This window comes from Lissotriton vulgaris, chromosome 7 (genome assembly GCF_964263255.1).
Source record: "Lissotriton vulgaris chromosome 7, aLisVul1.2, whole genome shotgun sequence".
Classification (NCBI taxonomy): Eukaryota; Metazoa; Chordata; class Amphibia; order Caudata; family Salamandridae; genus Lissotriton; species Lissotriton vulgaris.
In genome coordinates this window covers 772,062,747-772,083,829 of record NC_141695.1, presented here as the reverse complement: position 1 = coordinate 772,083,829, position 21,083 = coordinate 772,062,747, and the positions used below count along the sequence as shown (strand labels likewise).

General features: G+C 42.7%; 1 protein-coding gene across 1 annotated transcript in view; it reads right to left on the bottom strand.

The window, feature by feature from the left end:
• GPRC5C (G protein-coupled receptor class C group 5 member C) overlaps positions 1–21,083 on the bottom strand; it is a 137,481-nt gene that overhangs the window by 57,865 nt on the left and 58,533 nt on the right. The window contains exon 3 of the mRNA XM_086931000.1: positions 3,749–3,843. Coding sequence (XP_086787126.1) covers positions 3,749–3,843 — 95 coding nt within the window. The remainder of the gene's footprint in view (positions 1–3,748; positions 3,844–21,083) is intronic.

Here is a 21,083-nt window from a genome sequence, read left to right as displayed (position 1 = left end):
TCTTCTTAATGCAGCTAACAGCACCCCCACTAGGTGGGGACAAACTCCCCGTTTCCACTTTTCATAGAGTACGCGCTTTACTACTTATGAGCTGCTTCTTGGTTCAGAAATATAATGCTACAGTTTTGACCCCCATCCTCACCAAAGCTTCTGAAATGCCTAATTTTCGTTGGTCCTCCTTAGTTGAAACATGGTATGGAGACGATGTCACTGATTAAATGGCCTGTTCTCTTCCTTGACTGGGGCATGAACTGACTTGCATGTCTCATTCATAGCTCTTACAGCCTTATTCATCAAGGCCAAATCGGCTCGCAAAGGGCCAGATTCTGAGAATCTGGCCCTTTGCGAGTGCGATTTTTGCATTTGGGATTCAACATCCCAAATGCAAAAATCGCTATTTGCTAATTCGCATATTTGCGAGGATTTACATTTAAGGAATCTCTATTTGAGATTCCTAAAATGTAATTCATCATCCATTTTACAATTGCGAAATCGCAATTTCGGGCCCCAATTTACCGCGAGGTCAAACCTCGTGGTAAATTGCGAAAACTCAGAAAAATGCATTTAAATGCATTTTTCTGAGTTGCACGTTACACACACACATGTCCTTTGGCCATGTGTGTGTGCAACACCTGTGTTAATTTCCATTGCAGGGGTGCTACAGGGTGTCCTTTGGACACCCCTGGCACCCTTGTACTCGCAATCTCATTTGCGATTAGCTAATTGCTAATCGCAAATGAGGAATGACTCCCCATGCATTCCTATGGGCCTTTTGGCCCATAGGAATGCATGGGGAGTTATTCCTTATTTGCGATTAGCAATTAGCTAATCGCAAATAAGGAATCAGTGGGAATCGCAATTAATATTGCGATTCCTACATGATTACCGTTTTGCGAGTCTCAAATAGCGATTCCTTATGATTCGCTATTTGAGCCTCGCAAAACGGCCCGTTCATGAATCAGGCTGTTAGTTCCTTGCTAGTGTTGGTTATTGTTGATTAGGCTTAATCTTATTTCCTGCTGTGCCCCCAATTCCAACTATGTCTCAATTCTTCTGTGTTTCTTTTCTCTTCTGACAAAATGCTGTGTCCCTATTCTCTGTTACTATGGGTCTTTGTCATCTGAGTCTTAGTTAGTATGGTCTATGTTGAGCTGAATGTCAGGAGAAATAAAGTTGAGGTGAGCTTGAGGGTTCAATGGGAAGGGGTGACGCTTTGGTTGGGGTCAAATTGCGGGAGGCGGGAGAGTTTGAGGAGAGGGTGACTTCTAAAAAGGGTAGACTTAAGGATGAGGTTGGATTGAGGTGAGGTTGAGACAACATTGGGTGTGGCCGATCTACGGTTGAATTTAAATAACTTTATAGATGAGGTAAGAAAGGCGTAGAGCTGAGGGGAGATAGATGGGAGCTGATGTTCAGGGGGGGTTGTTACTGAAGGGCGAAAAAAATGAGAAGGCTGAAAATGAGAGGAGATTGATAGTGTCAAAGACTGAGATGAGGTTTAAGTGTGTATGAATTTGAGGTGAGGGTGAGGCTAGAAGCAATGAGTCTGAAAATTGAATTGGGGTGAAGATGAGTTGAGGCTGATTTTAAGGTTGAGATACAGGTAAGTTAAAGTTTATTTGAGGTGAATGAAGTGGGAGTGATGTGAAGAAGGGATGTAGTTGAGGTGAGGTTTTGGAGTGAGGGAAGGTGAGTTGAGGGTGAGGTGCGGTAGAAGGGAAGCTAGGGTAACTTTGAGAGTGAGGTGAGGTTTAAGTGAACTTGAAGTAAAAAGAAGATGAGGTTGAATTGACTTGTAGATGAGACTGGGATGATGAGGGGCAAGGTTGTGCAGGGTAATAGGGCCTCAACTACGCATGCTGTGGCCATGTGGCAGCCACAGTGGAGCACACATTATGAACAGATTTGCTGCACTACCGGTTCCACTGGCCTCTTTCCACTCCCACACCCCTAATCTCTATTTCCTTTCAGTTGTTTACCATCGGTATAGGAAATCAAAGAATGCTAACCCTGTTTGCAGGATGGCACAGGGGCCATCTCAGTGCTTAACTTTTGCCAGTGTTTGCCAGTGTTCGACAAGGATACTCATTTTTGCGGACGTAAACACCTTGGGCGATAGCTTGCAATATATGGACATGTCAATTCAGTCACAAAAGTAATTTCATTATTATTGTTATTTCTTTCACATAAGAATAGTAAATAAGTTGAAGTGGGTGGGGCCAAATTAGGTGGGCTGGGTCTGGACAGGGCATGGAGAGTGCCTTAAAGGTAAAATAAAAGGTCACCCTTCAGGAAAACGTTCATTCTACGTTTATACGGGTATCTGCGGAATTATCCCAGGGTAAAGGCCATCTTTATTTCTATACTGTTGTGAGTAGCGATTATTTAGACCGGCGTGCTTGAGACCCGCGTGACAGTAACCGAGATTGGACGTGCGCATTGTGCACAATTATCAGAGTAGATCATTTCACTCGTGACTGGAGTATTTGCCACATTTGAAAAAGAAAAATTCAGTTATGAACTCAGCTAAAATTTGAACTATATGTCAACTGAATCTTTGTTTAGGTATTTCCCCCCTGGGCCTGAACCATGGCTTTTTCTAGCCCAGTGCTCTTGACACGTCTCTGCCTAAGCCATGGCCACAGGGTAGAGAGAGCCTACAATAGCATGTGGAAAATATAGACAATGTCTGCCCAGTTTAGGAGCTCTGAGCATGACCCGTGCCGCAGAAATGCCTGCTGAATGAGTGCAATAGTCCTAGGGCAAGCGCAGGTGCGTCATTGTCACGCCATGCTTTCTTCCCTGTTTGCTGAGCCTTGCTCTTTACCTAACTATGCAATGGGGAGAAAGTAAGGTGCCTTTGAAAGAGAACAAAAAACATTGTTCCATTTTTCTTCATACCCTTTATACATCCTATATCATAAAAATGTTTAAAAAAATGGCAGGAGGCTATTTTAAAAAAATCAGATTGTGGAATCTTTATAATGAGTGAAGAATGCAAATGCTCGAATCAGTGTGACCCCCAGGTAATTTTCCTTGGCGCGCCCCAGTCTATCTTTTTCTTTTTAACATAAACTGGAGGCAGCGATCAGAAATATGCAAATGATTCTTGGCTCTCCCCCAAAAAGGAACTGTCCTTCCTGAATTCAAGCCATGCACCTCTAGATGGAAAATGGCAACAAACCTGCAGACATTTTAGCACTATTGGGCCACATTGCTAAGCTTCAGCTCGGCTCCCCCTGGCACAGGGAGCACAGCGTCTGAGCATGGGCCGCCCCAGACCGCCCTGAAAGCTCGAAAGCGGTAGATCGAAATGTGGGAATGAATTCGATCTACCAGTAATCGCACAGGGCACCCTGCTCCACTCATTTGTTTGTAGACCCTGTGTGCCAATACAGACTGCAACCAGTCATGGGCATGCCTTTTTGGAGTGACATAAATTCCTGATATTATTGCCCCTTTGTAATGTTTTTGCAGTTATTATGTCAGTGCCACAGCTCAAAAAGTAGGTACTTACTTAAGACATCTGTATGCAGACTTTAGACTATAAGTTTAAAAAGCAATGGGGGTCAACACAGCAGTTCGTCTTTTCCTGGTCAATAAAATGAATACTGCGGAGAGAGGCAATGATGGCGACTACAACTCAAATGTCAAATCAAATTGTGGTTTGCACCTAATAAGAGGTCAGACTTATTTATGATGATCTAAACATTTTCACATTGAAGAAGGCAAAAATATAGTTTCTTACCGGGCCTTTGTTCATGAGTGCCATCTCGGTAGGTTGGTACACGCTAGACCGCATCTGTCCGTTGTACCCGCTGTATGGAGAGACGGGCTTCTTCGCTGTAAAGAAAGAGAACATGTTCAAGCAGCGCCAGCCTGCGGCGAAGTTATAATGCCATGCAGGATGTCAATGCCGGCGCACTCCACCCCTCTTGAGGATAGACACCAACCCTTGAAGCCTGTGCTGCTGTACTCCAGCACGGGAAAGCTGAATGCCAACTACTTCTTGTGCCTAGAAGCTGAACCTGAGGGTTACCCAGTGCATGAGGCCTGATATCAGCATTGTCCAATTCTGTGAACCTTAATACTATCCCTCTCCTGCACCTAGACACCAGATACAAGCAAAGACATATCACTTTTGATTGTTGATACTTCCTGTTCATACATGTTGCATGTCATCCAAGCCATTGCACCAAGGCTTGGAGTGTACACTCTTTCATGCAGGTACGCCTTGTACCTCTTTGAGATCTAGTGTGTGCACCTTTGTTATTGAGTAGTGTGCTGCACAGGTGGTCTTGCTTGGCTGCCCTGGTTTGACCCTAAGTGAAAACTATACTCATATGTACAAATTACAACAAAACAAATCATTTTTTGTTGACAAGGATAAGATGATATGATGCTCGAGATATAGGTTCCTTGTAGCATCCTCATGTTTCTTTTTTAATCCAGCCGAGGGTACCCAAGAATAATGGAAATCCCGGCTTACACTGAGGTTGTTTAAGACAAAGATCTGGAACCCGTTTAGGAACAGACAAAAATTCTTCTTATCTCCCTCCCCATTGAGGTTGAGACCACCATGTTAGTATCATCTTAACATGGTGGGTCAGACTGGCTGATGATGAAGCATGCCAAAAAAGAGTGGGTGAGGCCTTTACATCCAAAACATTTCTGTTTTTGATTTTGATCTTTTTGTAAATATAGTTCTCTTCTTCCAGTAATGAATGTAGTAATACAGGTCTTGCTGTACCTGTTTTGAGTTATGTTTTATGTGTGGAGGACGAATGGCAAGTAAACCTCGAACTCCTTTGTGTTATTCAGCATAAAACTATTACCCTTAGGCTATTTCTAGCGCCATTTCCAACGAAACACACTAGAATAATTATCATAGCAAGAACCCAATCCAATCCAAGTTCTATATTCCCACTGACAATCGCTTCGCACCCCATGCATGCCTAAACGAGAATAATTGATTTACTCTTGATGCAAAGAGCTTATCCTAGGATCCACTCCCCTTCAGTTTTGTCATAATTAAAGGGACACAGCTAATTTCTCTTTTATTAACAGTGGATTTAGTCCTTTATATACAAGAATATAAAAACAGATACTGCCTGGCTTTAATGGTCAGGCCGACCCCGCCACTTGTAAAAGTGCTCACGCACAAAGCATACTGGCCACAAGCGCTAACGGACCTGACAAGCGATTGGCATCTAGAGAAGGATTATCAAATATTATATCCCCAGTATATGTGACCTGGCCCCAGATACAGCTAGAGTCGAATCTGCGAGAGTCTCTCCTGCTGTGTCCCAGACTTGGTCTATCCCTCCCTTCACATGAAACATGTAAAGGTCTGCAGGTGTTTTTCCTAATATTTATTGTACCTATTACTTTGATCCCCTCTTCTGCTTCACCACCACTACCGGAATCTTATGTTAATCAGCCAATGTCAACATCAATGCTAAGTTGGAGTTTGACAGGAAGTAAGACAAAGCTTGAAGAATGTTTATAGGAATGGCTACAAAAGTTGTTTTTCTTTCATTCCTGCAATTAGTTCATCTGCTGGGACACCGTCAGTGTGTTTATTAATATGGGTGAACATTAAATTGAAGTGTTTTATAACAGAGTTGTCAGTGCACTCCACTGATCTACAGGAGCTTGTCATAATGCACAATCCACATCTACTAAGACTCCTATCCTTCAAATCAATATCTGTAATTGAAGCATGTGTAGGCAGGAAGAATCAAAAACCATTGCTCTACTGGACATGATATTATCCTCGTATGTAGCCTCTCACAATGTCATCATAGCAGAGTATTTAAATCTAACCTTCGAGCCCAATCATATTTCACAAGTTCTATGTGCAGAGGAGGATGCAGTATGCCACATTCCCGACTTGACGTCTGCCTCTAGGAGCAACTTGTCTAGGGCCACTCAGCAAATGGTGAACCTTACTTTTACTCATGGATCATGTGCTTGTAATAGTCATTCCGTTTCGGACCTAAGACCTGCTCCAACATTTCATAGAGGCAAATTTACCAGCTCTATGGACTATATCCTCTTAGATATCCGCATCTGGGGAACCATGTTGAGCATTTACGATAACGTGGCTGGCCACATGGGAAAGATACTCAATAACTGGGATTCCCCAGATTCTATCCTTAAAGAAAATAGCCACTTATTTTAGGAACTCAAAGATTATGAAGGATTTTAAACAAGCCATCAAGAATCCAAAATGCCAGGAGTGGTTCTCAGCTACCTTCAGGGAGGCCGGGAGAAATTTGGTGGCTATCCTAAAGCCTAGGCAACAGGGCTGCTATCGGGGAATCTAGAGCAGCATATAGGAAGTCCGTCAAATTTGCCAAAGCAACGTGGGAACAATCAATCTGGGGAGATCTTCTAGAGGCCTCAATTAAGAAGGACTCAAAAACATTCTGGCAGATAGTAGGCCAAGGATCTAAAGGTCGGGTTAAATATCCCAAATCTAAACCAAGGGAAGGGGAAAAAATGTTAAACGTCTGCACAACAATCCCGTTCAGCCGTCAACAGCTGGCCACTTCTTAGTGAGGGACGTACAGCCGTTCCATGCCTTGTGAGACCACCACTCAGCTTTTCCCTTGAAGAAACTTTGGCTGAAATTTGCTTCCAAAGGCAAGGGAAGACCCCAGGGCTAGATAAAATTTCTTCAGATATGTTTTACTCTAACCTCTCTATCTGGGAGACATATTCACATTGTTTCCAGTACAATAGCTGTAGGTGCACCCATTTCATATATGTGAAAGGTGCCAAAATTGTGACAACTCATCAAAAAGGGTGTCATAATCTCCAGAGTATCTACCATCCTATTAGCCTGTTAGACAACCTGCAGAAAAGTTTGTGCAAGCATGTTCTGGGCCACTTAAAATTTTGGATAGAGGAGAAAAATGTCATCTCCCATCTACAAGCAGGACTTGGGGTATAAATGGGAGCTACTGACCAGGCCTTTAGGCTCCTTAAAATAAATGGAAGACTGTAGATGTTAGAGGGGGCTCACTCTTCGTCACTTCATTGGTTTGTGTTAAAAGTGGCGTTTCTGGTTGGCTAGGGTACGCACCGCAGCCAGGTAGATCCCACCACTCTAGTCAGGGTATGGAAATTACACACCTAAGATAACCCCTTGGTAGCTTGGCCGAGCTGGCGGGCTTATTCCAGAGGCAATGTTTAAAGCGTTTGCTCAACACCCACACACACACACACACACACCAGTGACACCCAACATACACGACAAAAGATACTCCACACAAGGTTACATAAAAATATCCTTCTTATTATATCTAAAACACATAGGCCACAATCACATAAATCAATTTGCCATCAGGCAATTGTCTTAATAATGCATAGACTATAAATTACTATGCCCTCTGCACCTCGCTGAGGCCATTATCAGGACGTCAATAGAGCTCTCACCACTCGCTTCCTGCTGGCTTCCTGATGAGGAACACGTGCTGGACGGCAACAAAGAGCGTTTCTCTCGCGCTTTCACTTTTAAGGTTGAAAATGCATCGCCCACCACACACTGGTTTGAAACATGGGTGAAACATCAGTCCAGTCCGTTCCCTGTCCCAGACAAGAGCAGCAACTGAAAACCATCCTACCTCAGACAAGTCAGGGGCAGCCCTCCTCACACAGTTTATCTAGCACTCCTCCCACGCAGGACACTTTAAGATCCAGCAAGAATCTTTCTTGAAATCGTTTGTCTCACTGATATTTCCAAAAGGGAACCAGCACACACAAGCCCTTGGAGATTTTTCTTCACAAGCAGGATACCCAGCAGGGCAAAAAGAGTCAGTCATTTTCCTTCACCACCGACAGAAGCAGCAACTACAGGCCAGCCACACTTCACACAGAAAAGGCAGTGCTCCTCACACAGTCCTTCCGCTCTTCTTCTTACAGGGTCCGCTTGTTTCTTGAAGTAATCTAAAGCTGTGGTATTTTTCTGTCCAATACTTACACCCCATTTTGTCATTACTCTCTTTGTGGCAAGGGTCTCTGAACTCAGTCCACACCAGTCCTGTCCCCCCTGGTGCAGCATGACCACATGGGGCAGAGAAAGCATTGTGAAAATGAGACACAGCTTATTCAGGTGCTAGCAACACTCCACCCACCACTCTAAATGCAGACCAGATCTATTTAGCCCAGCAATGAGTCACCCAGGCAAGGCAGGACACACCTCCACCCCCTGGTGACTGTCTAGAGTGAATGCCCATCCCCAGCTCCTGACACTCCAAAACCAGACGCTGAATACAGAAATAGTCAGAGGCACACAGTATGGTAAAGCAGGAAAATGCCCACTTTCCAAAAGTGGCCTTTTCAAACACACAATTTAAAAAACACCTTCACTAAAAGGTGTTATTACATTATGAGTTCAGAGAGCCTAAACTCCATTTCTCTATCTTGTCCCTATGGAAAGTTACACATGTAAAAAAGGTTTCAGTGCGGCCCCAGTGATAAGCCTTTGGGACAGACACTCTTTCAGTAGTGAAAAACGAATACACAGTATGTCACTATCAGAACATGTCATACACACTAGTACTTGTCTTACCTTTTACATACACTGTACTTTGCCCAAGGGGGTATTTTGGGCCTACCTTAGGGGTGCCTTACATGTAGGTAAAGGGAAGATTTGGGCCTGGCAAGTGGATGCACTTGGTAGGTTGACATGGCACTTTTAAACTACATGCACAGACATTGCAGTTGCAGGTCTGAGACACATTTACAGGGCTAATCCTGTGGGTGGCACAATCAGTGTTGCAAGCCCACTAGTAGCATTTGATTTAGAGGCCCTGGCACGCTTAGTGCACTTTACTAGGGTCTTACCAGTAAATTAAAAAAGCCAATCATGGATGACCTATCATAATCACAATTTACACATAGAGCATATGCACTTTAGCACTGTACAGCAGTGGTAAAGTGCCCAGAATCCTATAGCCAACGAAAACAGAGTCAGAAAAATAGGAACAAAAAGGCAAAAGGTTTGGGGATAAACCTGTTAAAAGGGCCAGGTCTAACAGTTTGTGAGCAGCATTTGACATTTGATAATTTCTCAAGGGCAAGACTCTGGAAGGTCCTTGCAGATATGAACCTCCCGGTCAATTTGTGGAACATAATTATGTGATTGCAAAAGGAGAACTATGCTAGGATCCAATGAGGACCACATGGGTATTAACGGAATGGTAAACGTAGCAAAAGGTATTCACCAAGGTTGTGTTTTGTCCCCAACTCTTTTTCTCATATTTGTAAACAAAAGAATAAATTACCCACAAAATTGTGATAATGACTCATCATCTCTGGCCTGCAAAAAGTTGCCGCTTTGGTTTTTCGGCAACAACACTTTGCCATTTTTCTACAACAGGCCTGGGCCTTTAGACGTTTATGAACAGGTTCATATTTTTTGTGACATATGGGTTAGAGATAAATGCTCTAAAGACTAAATTCATGGTTTATTTTGAAAGACTGGGTAGTACTATTAGATTATGTGGTGCTCCTCTTGAGATAGTATCAGAATTTGACTATTTGTGGATCAGATTGTTGGATAAGGAATCCTGGGGATCCCAAATCCAAAAGAGCTGTGAACTTATCAACAATAGAGCATTTGCCATCTTAAGGGTTGCCAAATAAACTCCACCCTATCTGATCTGCCCTGTGATACAGATGTATAATGCCCAGGTAAAGAACATAGCTGTGAACGGCGCTGAGCTGTAGGGTCATAGATACTGCTTGCTTCTTGATGTGGGCAAAACATACGTTTTTATGGGGCTTTGCCTGCCTTCAGCATGGGATTCCACTCCTGCCACTCTGATTGGAACTCATCTTCAAGACCGTTATAGAAGAAGCTGGATTGTCACCTTGAATGTACTGCCTTTCGGTATGGTCAACAGAGGCCTTAATGCCATATAGAGAAGCCCTAAGCGAGGTCCTTGCCTTAAAAGATTCATATAAAATCCATTGGCTGATGTACATTAAACAGACCTTTAAGAGCCTAGGGCTAGGTAGCCAATGGAGTGCCCCTTCAGTTTTCAATAGCATGTTAAAGGTGTCGTCAAGCGGGCATACTGGACAAATTTTAATGCACTTACCAAGTCTTCAGTCTCTACAGATAGCAGAACCAAACACATTTTATGCACAAAAATGTATTTGAATTTGAGTATATCCTGGATTACATTAAGCCGCCCTGGGCACGTTCACTGTACCTGCGGCTTTGTTATGGCATCCTCCCACTGGCTACTTACACCTCACAGTGGACCTTGTCTTCTGACATGTCTAACCTCTGCCCGGCCTGTCATTTCTCGTAAGAGTCAGAGGGGGCCTTTTTAGGTCTCGCTAGCCAGTGCATGCGCTAGTTTAGCGAGGCATTTAGTATCATCCATTTTGAAGTGCTACCAAAAAGGCTTTTTCCGGCCACCAGCGAGCGGTTACGCGTGGGGGCGCGCGCTTAAGAGCACAGGCGCCATCTCGTGGGCACCCTTACAGCCGCGATTACTTCGTGCGGCCAATGCTTGTTGTAAACTTCTGCAAGGTTAGGTTCCGCAGTTAATAAAACATAGGAGTGGATAGCAGCGGCGGATGGTTGCTGAGGGCTTCTTGGCGTCTCCCCTGCCTGCACCGTGCTGGCTATCTCGCGCCGTTTTTTCCCATTCTCTGACATTTGTCCAGTTTATGCTGGCTTCCTTCGAGCCCCCCCTAATCTCGTTACATTATAGCCAGCTGATGCAGAGAGCTACTTTTCGACCCCCCACTGCTTGAAATATTGTTGGCTCGCTCGGGTTGTTATTTTCTTCCTGTGATACGGTGCCAAGGATCGCTGCTGTCACTGTATGAATCGTACGCTGCAGAGGCCACCGCGAGCCTGTCAGCCTCCGCGGCCTTAAAGTAACAGAGGCTTCTTTAATCATTTATTTTATTAATTCTACTCAGGACGCACCACAAAAGAGTTATTGGATCCAAAACTAATACAAATATCTAATATAAATTCTGACATCTGTTCCTGTAGGATGACTCATGTGTTTCACGGAGGTATCTAATTTCCGTGTGATTCGCCATCAATCACATAGTACTTTTTAGCAATCTACATCAGTTGTAGATTTGCAAATGTGCAATGTGTAAGACTAGTGCCTGCCGAATTTCCACCTGAGGTTAATTCTGCATGTCAAAATGTGTATTAGCAAATATACATTTTTGTACCTAGGGAAAACATGCCGTCCTCCATGGAGAAGTGCTACATTTCACACCATCACAAGGCACTTGCTCCCTTATTTGACAGGACCAAATGTATGTCCATTCCGATGGTGGTAAACCTGAAGAGATAGGTTAATACCTAAAACCTGCAAGTTTGGATATCGTTTCCCTACTTCTGTAGAGTAACTCATGCAGAAACACCCGCAGTGCCGCCCAACTCTAGGTTAGTAACTGCAGCAAGTGCACCTTACAAACATTAAAGGCATCATCAGCCCTGTTTCTGTGCTGCATGGTTGTCCATGAAGTTATTTGTGTGCCGGTAAATTTCAGATGCAAGTCAAAAACAAGCATTGGCATAGCCAATAGATCTCGCTTTTGGGACCTTATAAGTATTTAGTTATGCAGCAAAATATCCTTGGTGCAACAACAGCAACTGTTGCATGGCTAAACACTTTAAAGGTCCCAAAGGCGTGGTCTATCGGCTATGCATATTCTAGATCAAGGCTTAAGTGGATTGCTTCAATTTGTCAGGTTTCAGTTTTGATGGATCTATTAATTCATCGAGGATATGTAAACGCATCACATGGATAATCATGGTCTTACAGTACCCACATTTATTATGTCCGCATAGTTGATGCACCAGAAGATTTTAGGCTCTATTAGCTCTTAGATCCTGTAATAGTAAGGTCGTTTTTGTAAACCCCTTCACCTGTGAGCCCGAAATTAGAGTTAGAATTAGAAGGAAACTGCTGATTTGAATATTGTCAATATTTTATTTTCATTGTTTTTAACTTGATATTATAAGTCAATGACTGTATTCTATGGGAATTTTTTTTGTATTTTGCAGAGGAATTTTTTGATTTGAACTGACAAGAAATGTGGAATTTGGAGATTGAAAAGCAGAGGCGCCAGAGAACAGCCCTGTTTCAGATATATGTGTTATGATCTTCTTTGAAACATTGGAGCTTTGTGTTAGTTTATGTCTGACACATATCTTGGTATGCAATTAATGATTGGGTTCAAGAGGGAGTCTGGCTGGAATTGCCCAGTTTCTGAGCTTAGACCATAGTAAGGACCTATCAACTGCTTCTGAGGGAAACTGTAACAGATGAAACAGCTTTTTATAATATCAACTGCATGAAGGATCAATTGCTGTAACGCCAAAGCAGCACCCATTCTATCACAGTTTGGCCTGATACCTGTATGTAGTGTGATTATGTTTTACTAGCAGCCCGTCCCGACGTTGTCCGGGTATGAATTGCTGCCGGCCAGTAGTATATTGTTTTGTAGGAATTCGTTTTGATAGCATTTCTTTTCTGCGACAGGCCTATGAAACGCTCCGATTCATAGTGCACTGCTGATGCACTTAAGACTACGTGTTCAGTAGTGTGTGAACTCGTGTTTCCATACTTTATTTTTCCTTGCAATATTATATAGCGTGAACTCGACAACATGTCATGAGCATAATTTACATTACAGAAGAACACATTCATTTGTGGTAGGCATGGGGAGACAAAGCGATTTGCCTGGAATTACAGGATGTTGAGCTGATGCCGATATTCAACGTAGCTCCCCAGCTCTAAAGTTCACAATTCTAGAACTTGTGGCGGGAGGTGTGTCTAAAAGTGTATGTCAGTGCTAGCCATCAATGAGAGAGACCTGTGCATTTTTCAAATGGGTGGTGAAAAAATATGAGTATGTTGCTAGAGATGTGGACCGCCGTGCCACCAATGTACTTACCGGGGGAGGGTAAACACCCATTATTCCACAACTTTCTTTCCGCATACCATTACTCCGCATACTTTCATTACGAAAGCACCATGACTCAGCAATGCCATTATAACGGATGGCATTACATTTTATATGCTTTTACCACACATACATTTACAACGAAATTCGTTGTAAATGCATGAATGGTAAAAGCATGTTTTTTTTATGTTTGGATAAGGTATGGGTATAGGGGTATATGTTTTGGGGTACTGAGGTATATGTTTTGGGGTGTTTGGGTATTTTAAGGGTTCAGATATAGTTTTGGGTTATGGAGTACAGGGGTAAGCGTTCAGGGCTAGGTTTGGGTTTTGGGGTACAGGGGTATTTTAGGATTCAGGGGTAGGTTTGGGTTTTGGGGTACAGGGTTATTTTTAGGGTTCAGGGCTAGTTTTGGGGTACAGGGGTATTTTTAGGGTTCAGGGATAGGTTTTGGTTTTGGGGTACAGGGGTATTTTTAGGGTTTAGGGATAGGTTTGGGTTTTGGGGTACAGGGTATATTTATAGGGTTAAGATGGGTTAGTGTTTAAGGGTGTTGGGGTATTTTAAGGAGTAAGGGTGGGTTATGATTTTGGGGTGCAGGGGTATATAAAGGGAGCACAGTGGGATTAGCACACGATATGAGACATGGCATGAAGGGCGGAACGTACCACACGCCCCCAGGGTTTGTCACGCCCCCAGCACAGGCCCAAAGCACAACGCAGACATGCCCACAAGGGACTACTTTGCTGGCACGGTTCTATTACATGTATATGGTGGGCATCTGCATAGCCTATGTCCTTCTGCGGCAACTGCCCTTTCCAACGCTGTATTGGGTGTTGTGATTGGTGCTGTGGTTCCTGAGATTACCCGCCTCAAAGGTTTGTGCTCTCTCTTTATTATATTAGTATGGATTAATTTTCCATCTTTCGAAATCCTTCAATAGACGTTTAGCTAAAAATGTTCCTTTAATATTATTAAACTATGCAGTCATATGGTAGTTTGTTGGAAGTCCAATGTCACCTCTCTTAGGTATTGGTTCCAATATGGAGCCCTGCCAAGCTTGCTTTCAATCACGCTTTAGATTAAGGGAATAACAATGCTGCCGAGAATGAAGGATCAACTTTAAAGAGAGCATTGGTAATGCCATTTGGACCTAGCACGCCATCTTTGTGTGCTATTTCGTTTAACTCGGCCACATCCTCCTAGGCGAAGAAGCAAGACCCTATACCTGTCATAGTGCTTATTTATAATTCTTCATATAGTTTTTTAATGTGCACAAATATTCAATACATCTTGCCTTCCTGAATGAAATTAAAATCCTGGTTTCGTGGATCCAAATAATGTAATACCATGACACAAAGTCACAAGCCGCTGGATTGGCTAACAATCTGGCCATCCTGACACTTTCCAGGGCAACAATTTAATTTAGTCTCAAAAAGGGAGACATTATAGAAGCCTAATGGGTGTGACATTCATTTCAATCAACCCATGAGGGTCCCAAGACAGAAATGTCACTGTATATTACCAGTATAACCATGGCCATTCATTCGAATTCCATTTAAAATCTACTTTATGAGAATGATTTAGGTGTGTAGAGATAGATTGCACTGAAACACCAGCAATCATTTCAAGTGTTTTCTGGGTGTTGTGGGGAGATAGGGTTGAGCCCTGTGCACATTTCAATAAAGATGACTTGAGAGAGGGCAAGGGGTTACAGTTTTGGACTGGAAGATCTAGCCTTCAAATGTTTAAGGGTAGTGACTGCTGTGCATCTTCTTCTGAAAGCCCCATGATGCAAAGCTTTGTCTCTGTGCCCCAATACAATCAAAAGCAGCCACCGACTTTTTAAGAAAACCTAAATTGTAAACTGAATTGCATTCTATCAATGCCATTGCAGGTCCCATGCTGCACCGAAGTGACAGAATGGTATAACCATTATATATATTACATGGGATTCTACAACCCCTTTATAGAAACCTGTCTCTAATTTCTTTATAAAATCTAAAAAAGTTCCAACAGTTCCAGATGGAACTTTCAGACCATCCAGTCGCCTAGGATAAAGCAATGATGTGGCCGCTCAACTGCAATAACTTATTATAGTTAAGTTCCAAGGCCTAAGAGCCAGCAGCAGAAGGGAAAGGGTGGTCAGGTCATAGAGCATAATTAAAATCGATGTAAAAATGGGACATTTCTTTCTTCTGCTCTGTTTTTCTAGCTGTACAGTGACAAGCAGAAAGGAGATATTTTTGGCAACATGCTAATTTCTTGTACTCCTTGGGTAAGTGTTGAAAAGTTAGAATCGTTCTGCTTGTTTCCACACATTCGAGCTTCTGTGCCTTTCTTTATTTGTTTAATTTTGAACTACAGATTTAATTTTTATTTTTCATGTTTTCAAACATGCTCCCTCTTTCATATGAAAGAGCTACGCACCAAGAATTTAAGTGGTTTGTAGGAAAGGTGATGTGTGACCACGTGCTTTGCATGGTGATGGACATGGACCCTTCCCTGAGTGCTCCAATTGTACGCAATGTTTTTGTCATGGGGGAACAAGGAGCTTGTGCATGCGCCATGACATGTCTGGATTGTGTACTTTTTGGAACAAGAGGGGCGCACAAAGTGCTACCCTCATAATGTTGAAAAGGTACTGCTTTTAACAGGAGTTGAATACAAAATGATAAGTGTACAAACAGTGATGGCTGGACTCAACGACGGCTCGTGGAGGGAGTTACGGTGGGGCAGGAGGGCGGGGAGGGGGAGGGGCAGGGCGGAGGTTGCTAAAAACCGGCATATGGATAATTGCAGGTAAGTAAACAATGTAATTAATAAAACGAATTTCGTAGCTCGCACTGCATTGCATTTTGCGATGCAAGGCGCACTACGAAATTCGTTTTATTAATTAAATTGTTTACTTACCTGCAATTATCCATATACCGGTTTTTAGCAACCTCCGCACTGCCCCTCCCCCTCCCCGCCCTCCTGCCCCACCGTAACTCCCTCCACGAGCCGTCGCTGGCTGGAATGCTTGAATTAGTCTCAGCCACTGGCAATCACTGGGGCCACAACCCAATCAATTGTTATTTTTCACATCCTGCCACCTCAGTTTGGACCCAGTCATATGCAAATCTTTCCTCCCTACACCGGTATGCAAGCAATCCAGAATCAGTTTCAATGTGGGCCGCAGGAACACTGTGTCACTGGACCAAGCTGTACCCGGCTGGTGTGCCCATAACTAAGGCGAAACCAACCCTGGCTGCTTGTGTTCTGGTTGAGGAAGGACCTTTCTGGGCAGTTCGGGCTGGACTGCTCTGATTGGAGTAGGGTCAAGACTCATTTGCACATAGCTGAGCCAAACAGAGGTGGCATAGTGTGCAAAATAATGATGCATTGTGATGTGGCTCGAGCAATTACCAGGGGCTGAGATTTATTCAAGAATTTCATCCATCACTATTTTGTATACTTATTTTGCCAGGAGTTGAACAGCAAGAGTGAACATTGTGCAGTGATCAGTAGGAATGAATAGGCCCTTTTTACCTACGCTACTAGAGTGAGACCTTAAGGCGCACTCATTTAAAGTTCTGCTGTAGGGTGCTTAACTCACGCTTGGCCTACATTGGTTTGTAGTGCTGCGTAGTGCGTGTGTGGTATATATGTACTGGGTGTATTTGGGTCTGCGAATGGTACACTATAGGGTTAATAGAGTGCTGTACATTGTGTGTATATTATATGCATGTGCTGGGTGAATGCGTGCATGTGAATGGTACAATACATAAATGATGTAGAGCTGTTAAGCAAATTTTTTCTATACGTATGTGCTGAATGTATGTGTGCCATTGAATGGTACAGTACATGGAAGACTCTGGGTTCCATTTTGATAGACGGAGGGCTGACTGGAGGAACGTGAGGAAAGGAGATAGAAGAATCCCCCAGGCAGATTTGTGTACTGCTGCATTCCTGTAAGCTGCTGGAGGAAGGGAGAGGCAGGCTCTTTGTATACTTTAAAGGGTGCTCTGTGCTTCAAATAGGGGTGACTGGGAGGGGGCCTGGAGAGATCTCAGGGAGGATATGGGGCTGATAAAAGAATCATAAAGAGTTGGGTTGAGACCCTGGGATAATGTTTTGATACATATATGTAAGGCTAAAGGGGTACTTGGTCCAGTTGCTCAGGATCCATAGTCAGTCGAGTCCTGAGATGTCAGGAATAAAAGGGATCTACCCCCATGGTTGGGGCCAGTAACTCCAGCTTGCACCATGGTATTCTGAAAAGGGTTCTGATACAATGTATTATAAGAAATAAAGCACTCCTTACATACATGATAAGTATATTGTAAATCATCTTGGAGTTCCACAACTTTATAAAGGAACTCATTCCTCTTTAGAGTCATGGAATTCCAAGGTGACTTGCAGCATCCTTATAATGTATGGCAGGAGTATGTTTTCCCTTATATATATTGCCTCGATTAAGCACGTAATGTGACCCCCCTGGAGTAATTTGCTGGAGTAAAAAGCAAAACTAATGAATGAAAATCCTGAGACCCACTCTCCTACTTCCCACCAGCATCTCAGGCTTTTTACTTTGCAAAATAAATTGTTAAATGTACTTGGGGAGGATCAACACAGTGGAATTATGTGAAGGAGCTGGGGCAGGATAAGCTGAGCTCAGGGGTGAGCCTTTATTGTCCAGCTGTGAGAGCCCTGGAGCATCATCCACCATATGTGTATATTGCAACTTTATATAGACGTGCATCATTTTCATTCGACTGCGCCTCCTCAATATGGTTATGTGCTTTGGATTATTTATATTTTCATTATATTTATTACCCCTGAAATTTCTTGTTGCATCTCTGTTCCACTTTTTTGTCACTTTATTGGTATCCCAAGTCGTTGTGAGGTAAAATTAGGCACATGTGAATGGGTAGACGTGGTGGAATGGAGGACACAGATACTGGCGTGGAGGGAGTGGAGTGTCCATAGATGGGACACGAGACAATTGAACATTAACTGCTTAGAGTTTTGGAGAAAAAGGGTAATTGAGGGATGATCGATAATTAAAGTAAACAAACACAAAAAGGCCCTGTTAAAAACGAATACAGACAATTTCATATAAATTTCTCAATCATGTCCTGGTCTTTGCAAAATGTTTTAAACATGTTAAAACAAGAACTGAAGGTCAATATTATTCCTTAGGAAAGGTGGCAACACTATTCCGACCGGTACCACTGCGCCTTCTGCACTATTGAAAGCTGATCTGCTTGCGGCTGGCCCTTGAAACCCTCTGCTTGAACTCTACATATAAGCACAGATCAGCGCAATTTCCACGTTCTAATTCTCCATATTCGCTTTCGTATTTGGCTGTCGCTGGCCGGTAGTATTCCATGCTAGCTGCCTGGTTAGAAAAGAAAACAATCTTTTGGCACGCCAAGTTGTTTTCAATAACACCTTTTCGTACAAGCCAGTTGAGCTGCAGGAGAATGTTCTCATTGCACATTTTCCTACCAAGAACAGAAGCTTTGCATTTAATTTTCGTACTGACAATCACTTTCTCGTTTGTTCATGTTTTAAGGAAGTATCACTATATCAGGCATGATATTGGTTCATTTATCCACCAACGATAGGCTCAGATTAGGAAATAGGTCCGTGCACTCAATCAAAAGTGGCTCCCATTAGTGATTTAGAAAGCTAAAATAATTTGCAAATTGTTTGTAAAAATGCTTGCAAATTGTGTCAGTTTTGAACTTGCAAAGACACGCTGTACAACTGTTTTGTAAGGTATGGAGAACTGCATAAACTTGAGCTTGCTGCAATATTTGTTTTAATATCAGGGAAATCAACAATTAAACCAACCAACCAACTGTTAAACCAACCCAGCAGACCATAAACAGCCCCATGAACATCCCAAAAACCAGCCCACGCACTGACCTGTCAGACCAGCCTTTCAGGCACTGTCTGATAGCCCTACAAGTCAGTCCCACCCGGCCCACCTGCATGTTGAGCTCAGTCTTTTATTGGCATTCCAAAGTTGTGTCCTCTAAAAGTAATTGAAAAGAATCCGCTGCAGTAGAGATATATTTATCCATTCCTATGTCTTGTAAAGTGCTCTTCCTCATAGCTCTTTGACAAAAAGAAAAGCGTTATGTAACTTGGAATGTGTTAATCAAAACTCAACTTTGATAGGCAAAACGCAGAGCCAGTTTAAGAGAATCTGGGAAAAACTATTTTGATGGTGCTCTTTGAGTTGTTGATGCTCAAACATGCATTGGTAAAGTCAATAGGTCTCACCCTTGGGACCTGGTGGCTTTTAAAAAAATGGTTAAGCCATGTTGCATAGCGTCAATGATGCTGTGCAGGACGACTAAAGTTTTTTAAGCCTTTGAAGTGGCCGCCTGCATCATTTGGTTGGCAAGTGCACCAAACATTAGAAGATGAACTGTTAATATGAGAGAAAAAGGTAGTGCTTGAAAACTAAGTAGTGGCAGCAGAGATGCCAGTCAGTCAAAGTCATAGGAAAGAGGCAATGCTAGGGACAAACATAAGATTGACATATTAGGCCACAAATAAGAAGCAGGCAAATTAGGGTGATAGAAAAGCCAGCCAATGGTAAGCAGAAGGGGCTTCAGATCCCCTATGTGTTCCTGGTGAGCCACAAAATGTCTTGCAACGGACAGTGCATGTGCTCTCTAGTAGGCTTGACTTAAAAATGCTAGTGTAGGGGTATGCAAATGATTAGCATGCATTATTTTTAATCTCAGAAGCGACAGACATATGCTTGTGAATTATTTGCAGAGCAGAAAAGCCACAGTCTCAGGATTAGTGAAGATGTGCAATTGCACGTTTATTTTTTCTTCTTTCACATTTGTATTTGTATTTGTACTGGGTTTTATATCGCGCCAGCTCACCGACAGGTCTCAAAGCGCTACTATGGATAACATGGATAACATTTCCCATGTTTAGAAGCACCTTCACCTACACACTCTGTAAATAAGCTTTGGCAAAACCAATAGCTTTAGCGTAAAGTTGCACATATATGCAATCAGACATTCGTACAAGCTGTTCGCTTGTCTTGCACACAAAAATGCTGTTTACCGCATCAGAGCCTCACCTACTGGTGTTGCTAAAGACAGATAAAAAAGCAGCAACAAGGATTGCTTTCTATATAGAATATAAATATTTGAATGTGACAATCCAGTGTGATGAATGAGTTACCTTTCGAGATGTAGAATAGCCCCTTACTCATTTCAATGAAAGCTCTTCATAGAGGGTGGAATGATACACCAAACAGCCAATAGCATAAGGCAAATAATATAGTCCTCTGGGTGTAGCTAAAGACCTCTCTCTGTATTGTTTAAAAATAATTGGTAAGAACAGATCTTTGCAGACAGCTATGTTGCTGTGTATTGAAGCATGTATACATTCTGAAAGGAAGGATGAGTTTACAAATTCTGTGAGAGTAGTCCAAGACTTTTGCAATGTCAGTGTTTACCCACAAAGCTATTACTTTGTGTCTGTTCAGCACAGTTGCATTTTCTACCTTTCATTGTGCACTTATGTGGTCATCTCTTAAACCACACACACACACCTGTAGAAAGTACAGCCACATTCAATATGTGCCTTCAAACATCTGCAGTGCCTGAATTGATGGCCCGAATATTGTATTCTGTGCAACAGGTCCACGTCCTTTGCAAGCTGAAAAAGTTTAAGGAATGGCCCCAAGATGTTTCTTAAGCACAGTCAATTTGAGAGAAATAATGCCTACTAAAAGGAGCTGCCAGGTTTTCACAGTAAGCAATAATAAGGCATTTTGTAAACGAATAAAGCATTGAAAGTGCACAGAAAGTTCATGCAATAAGTCAAGGAGAAACTAAGCAAGAACAACAGAAGCCCTTTAGAATGTGTCAGAAGGCTAAGGAATGCATAGATCCAAAAGATAAGGAGGAACCAATGAATGCAGACACTCAAGGACAATGCAGAGATGAAACTAAAACAGGAAGCTGGCGATGGTGGAGGAGATAAGAGCACCATGGCAAAAATAGATAAGAATAAATAACAGATGCAGAAAACTGAAGTCAGCATTGCATTAAGTAAAAGAGTCAAAGAATATAATTGGACACCCGCACAAAAGGAACAAT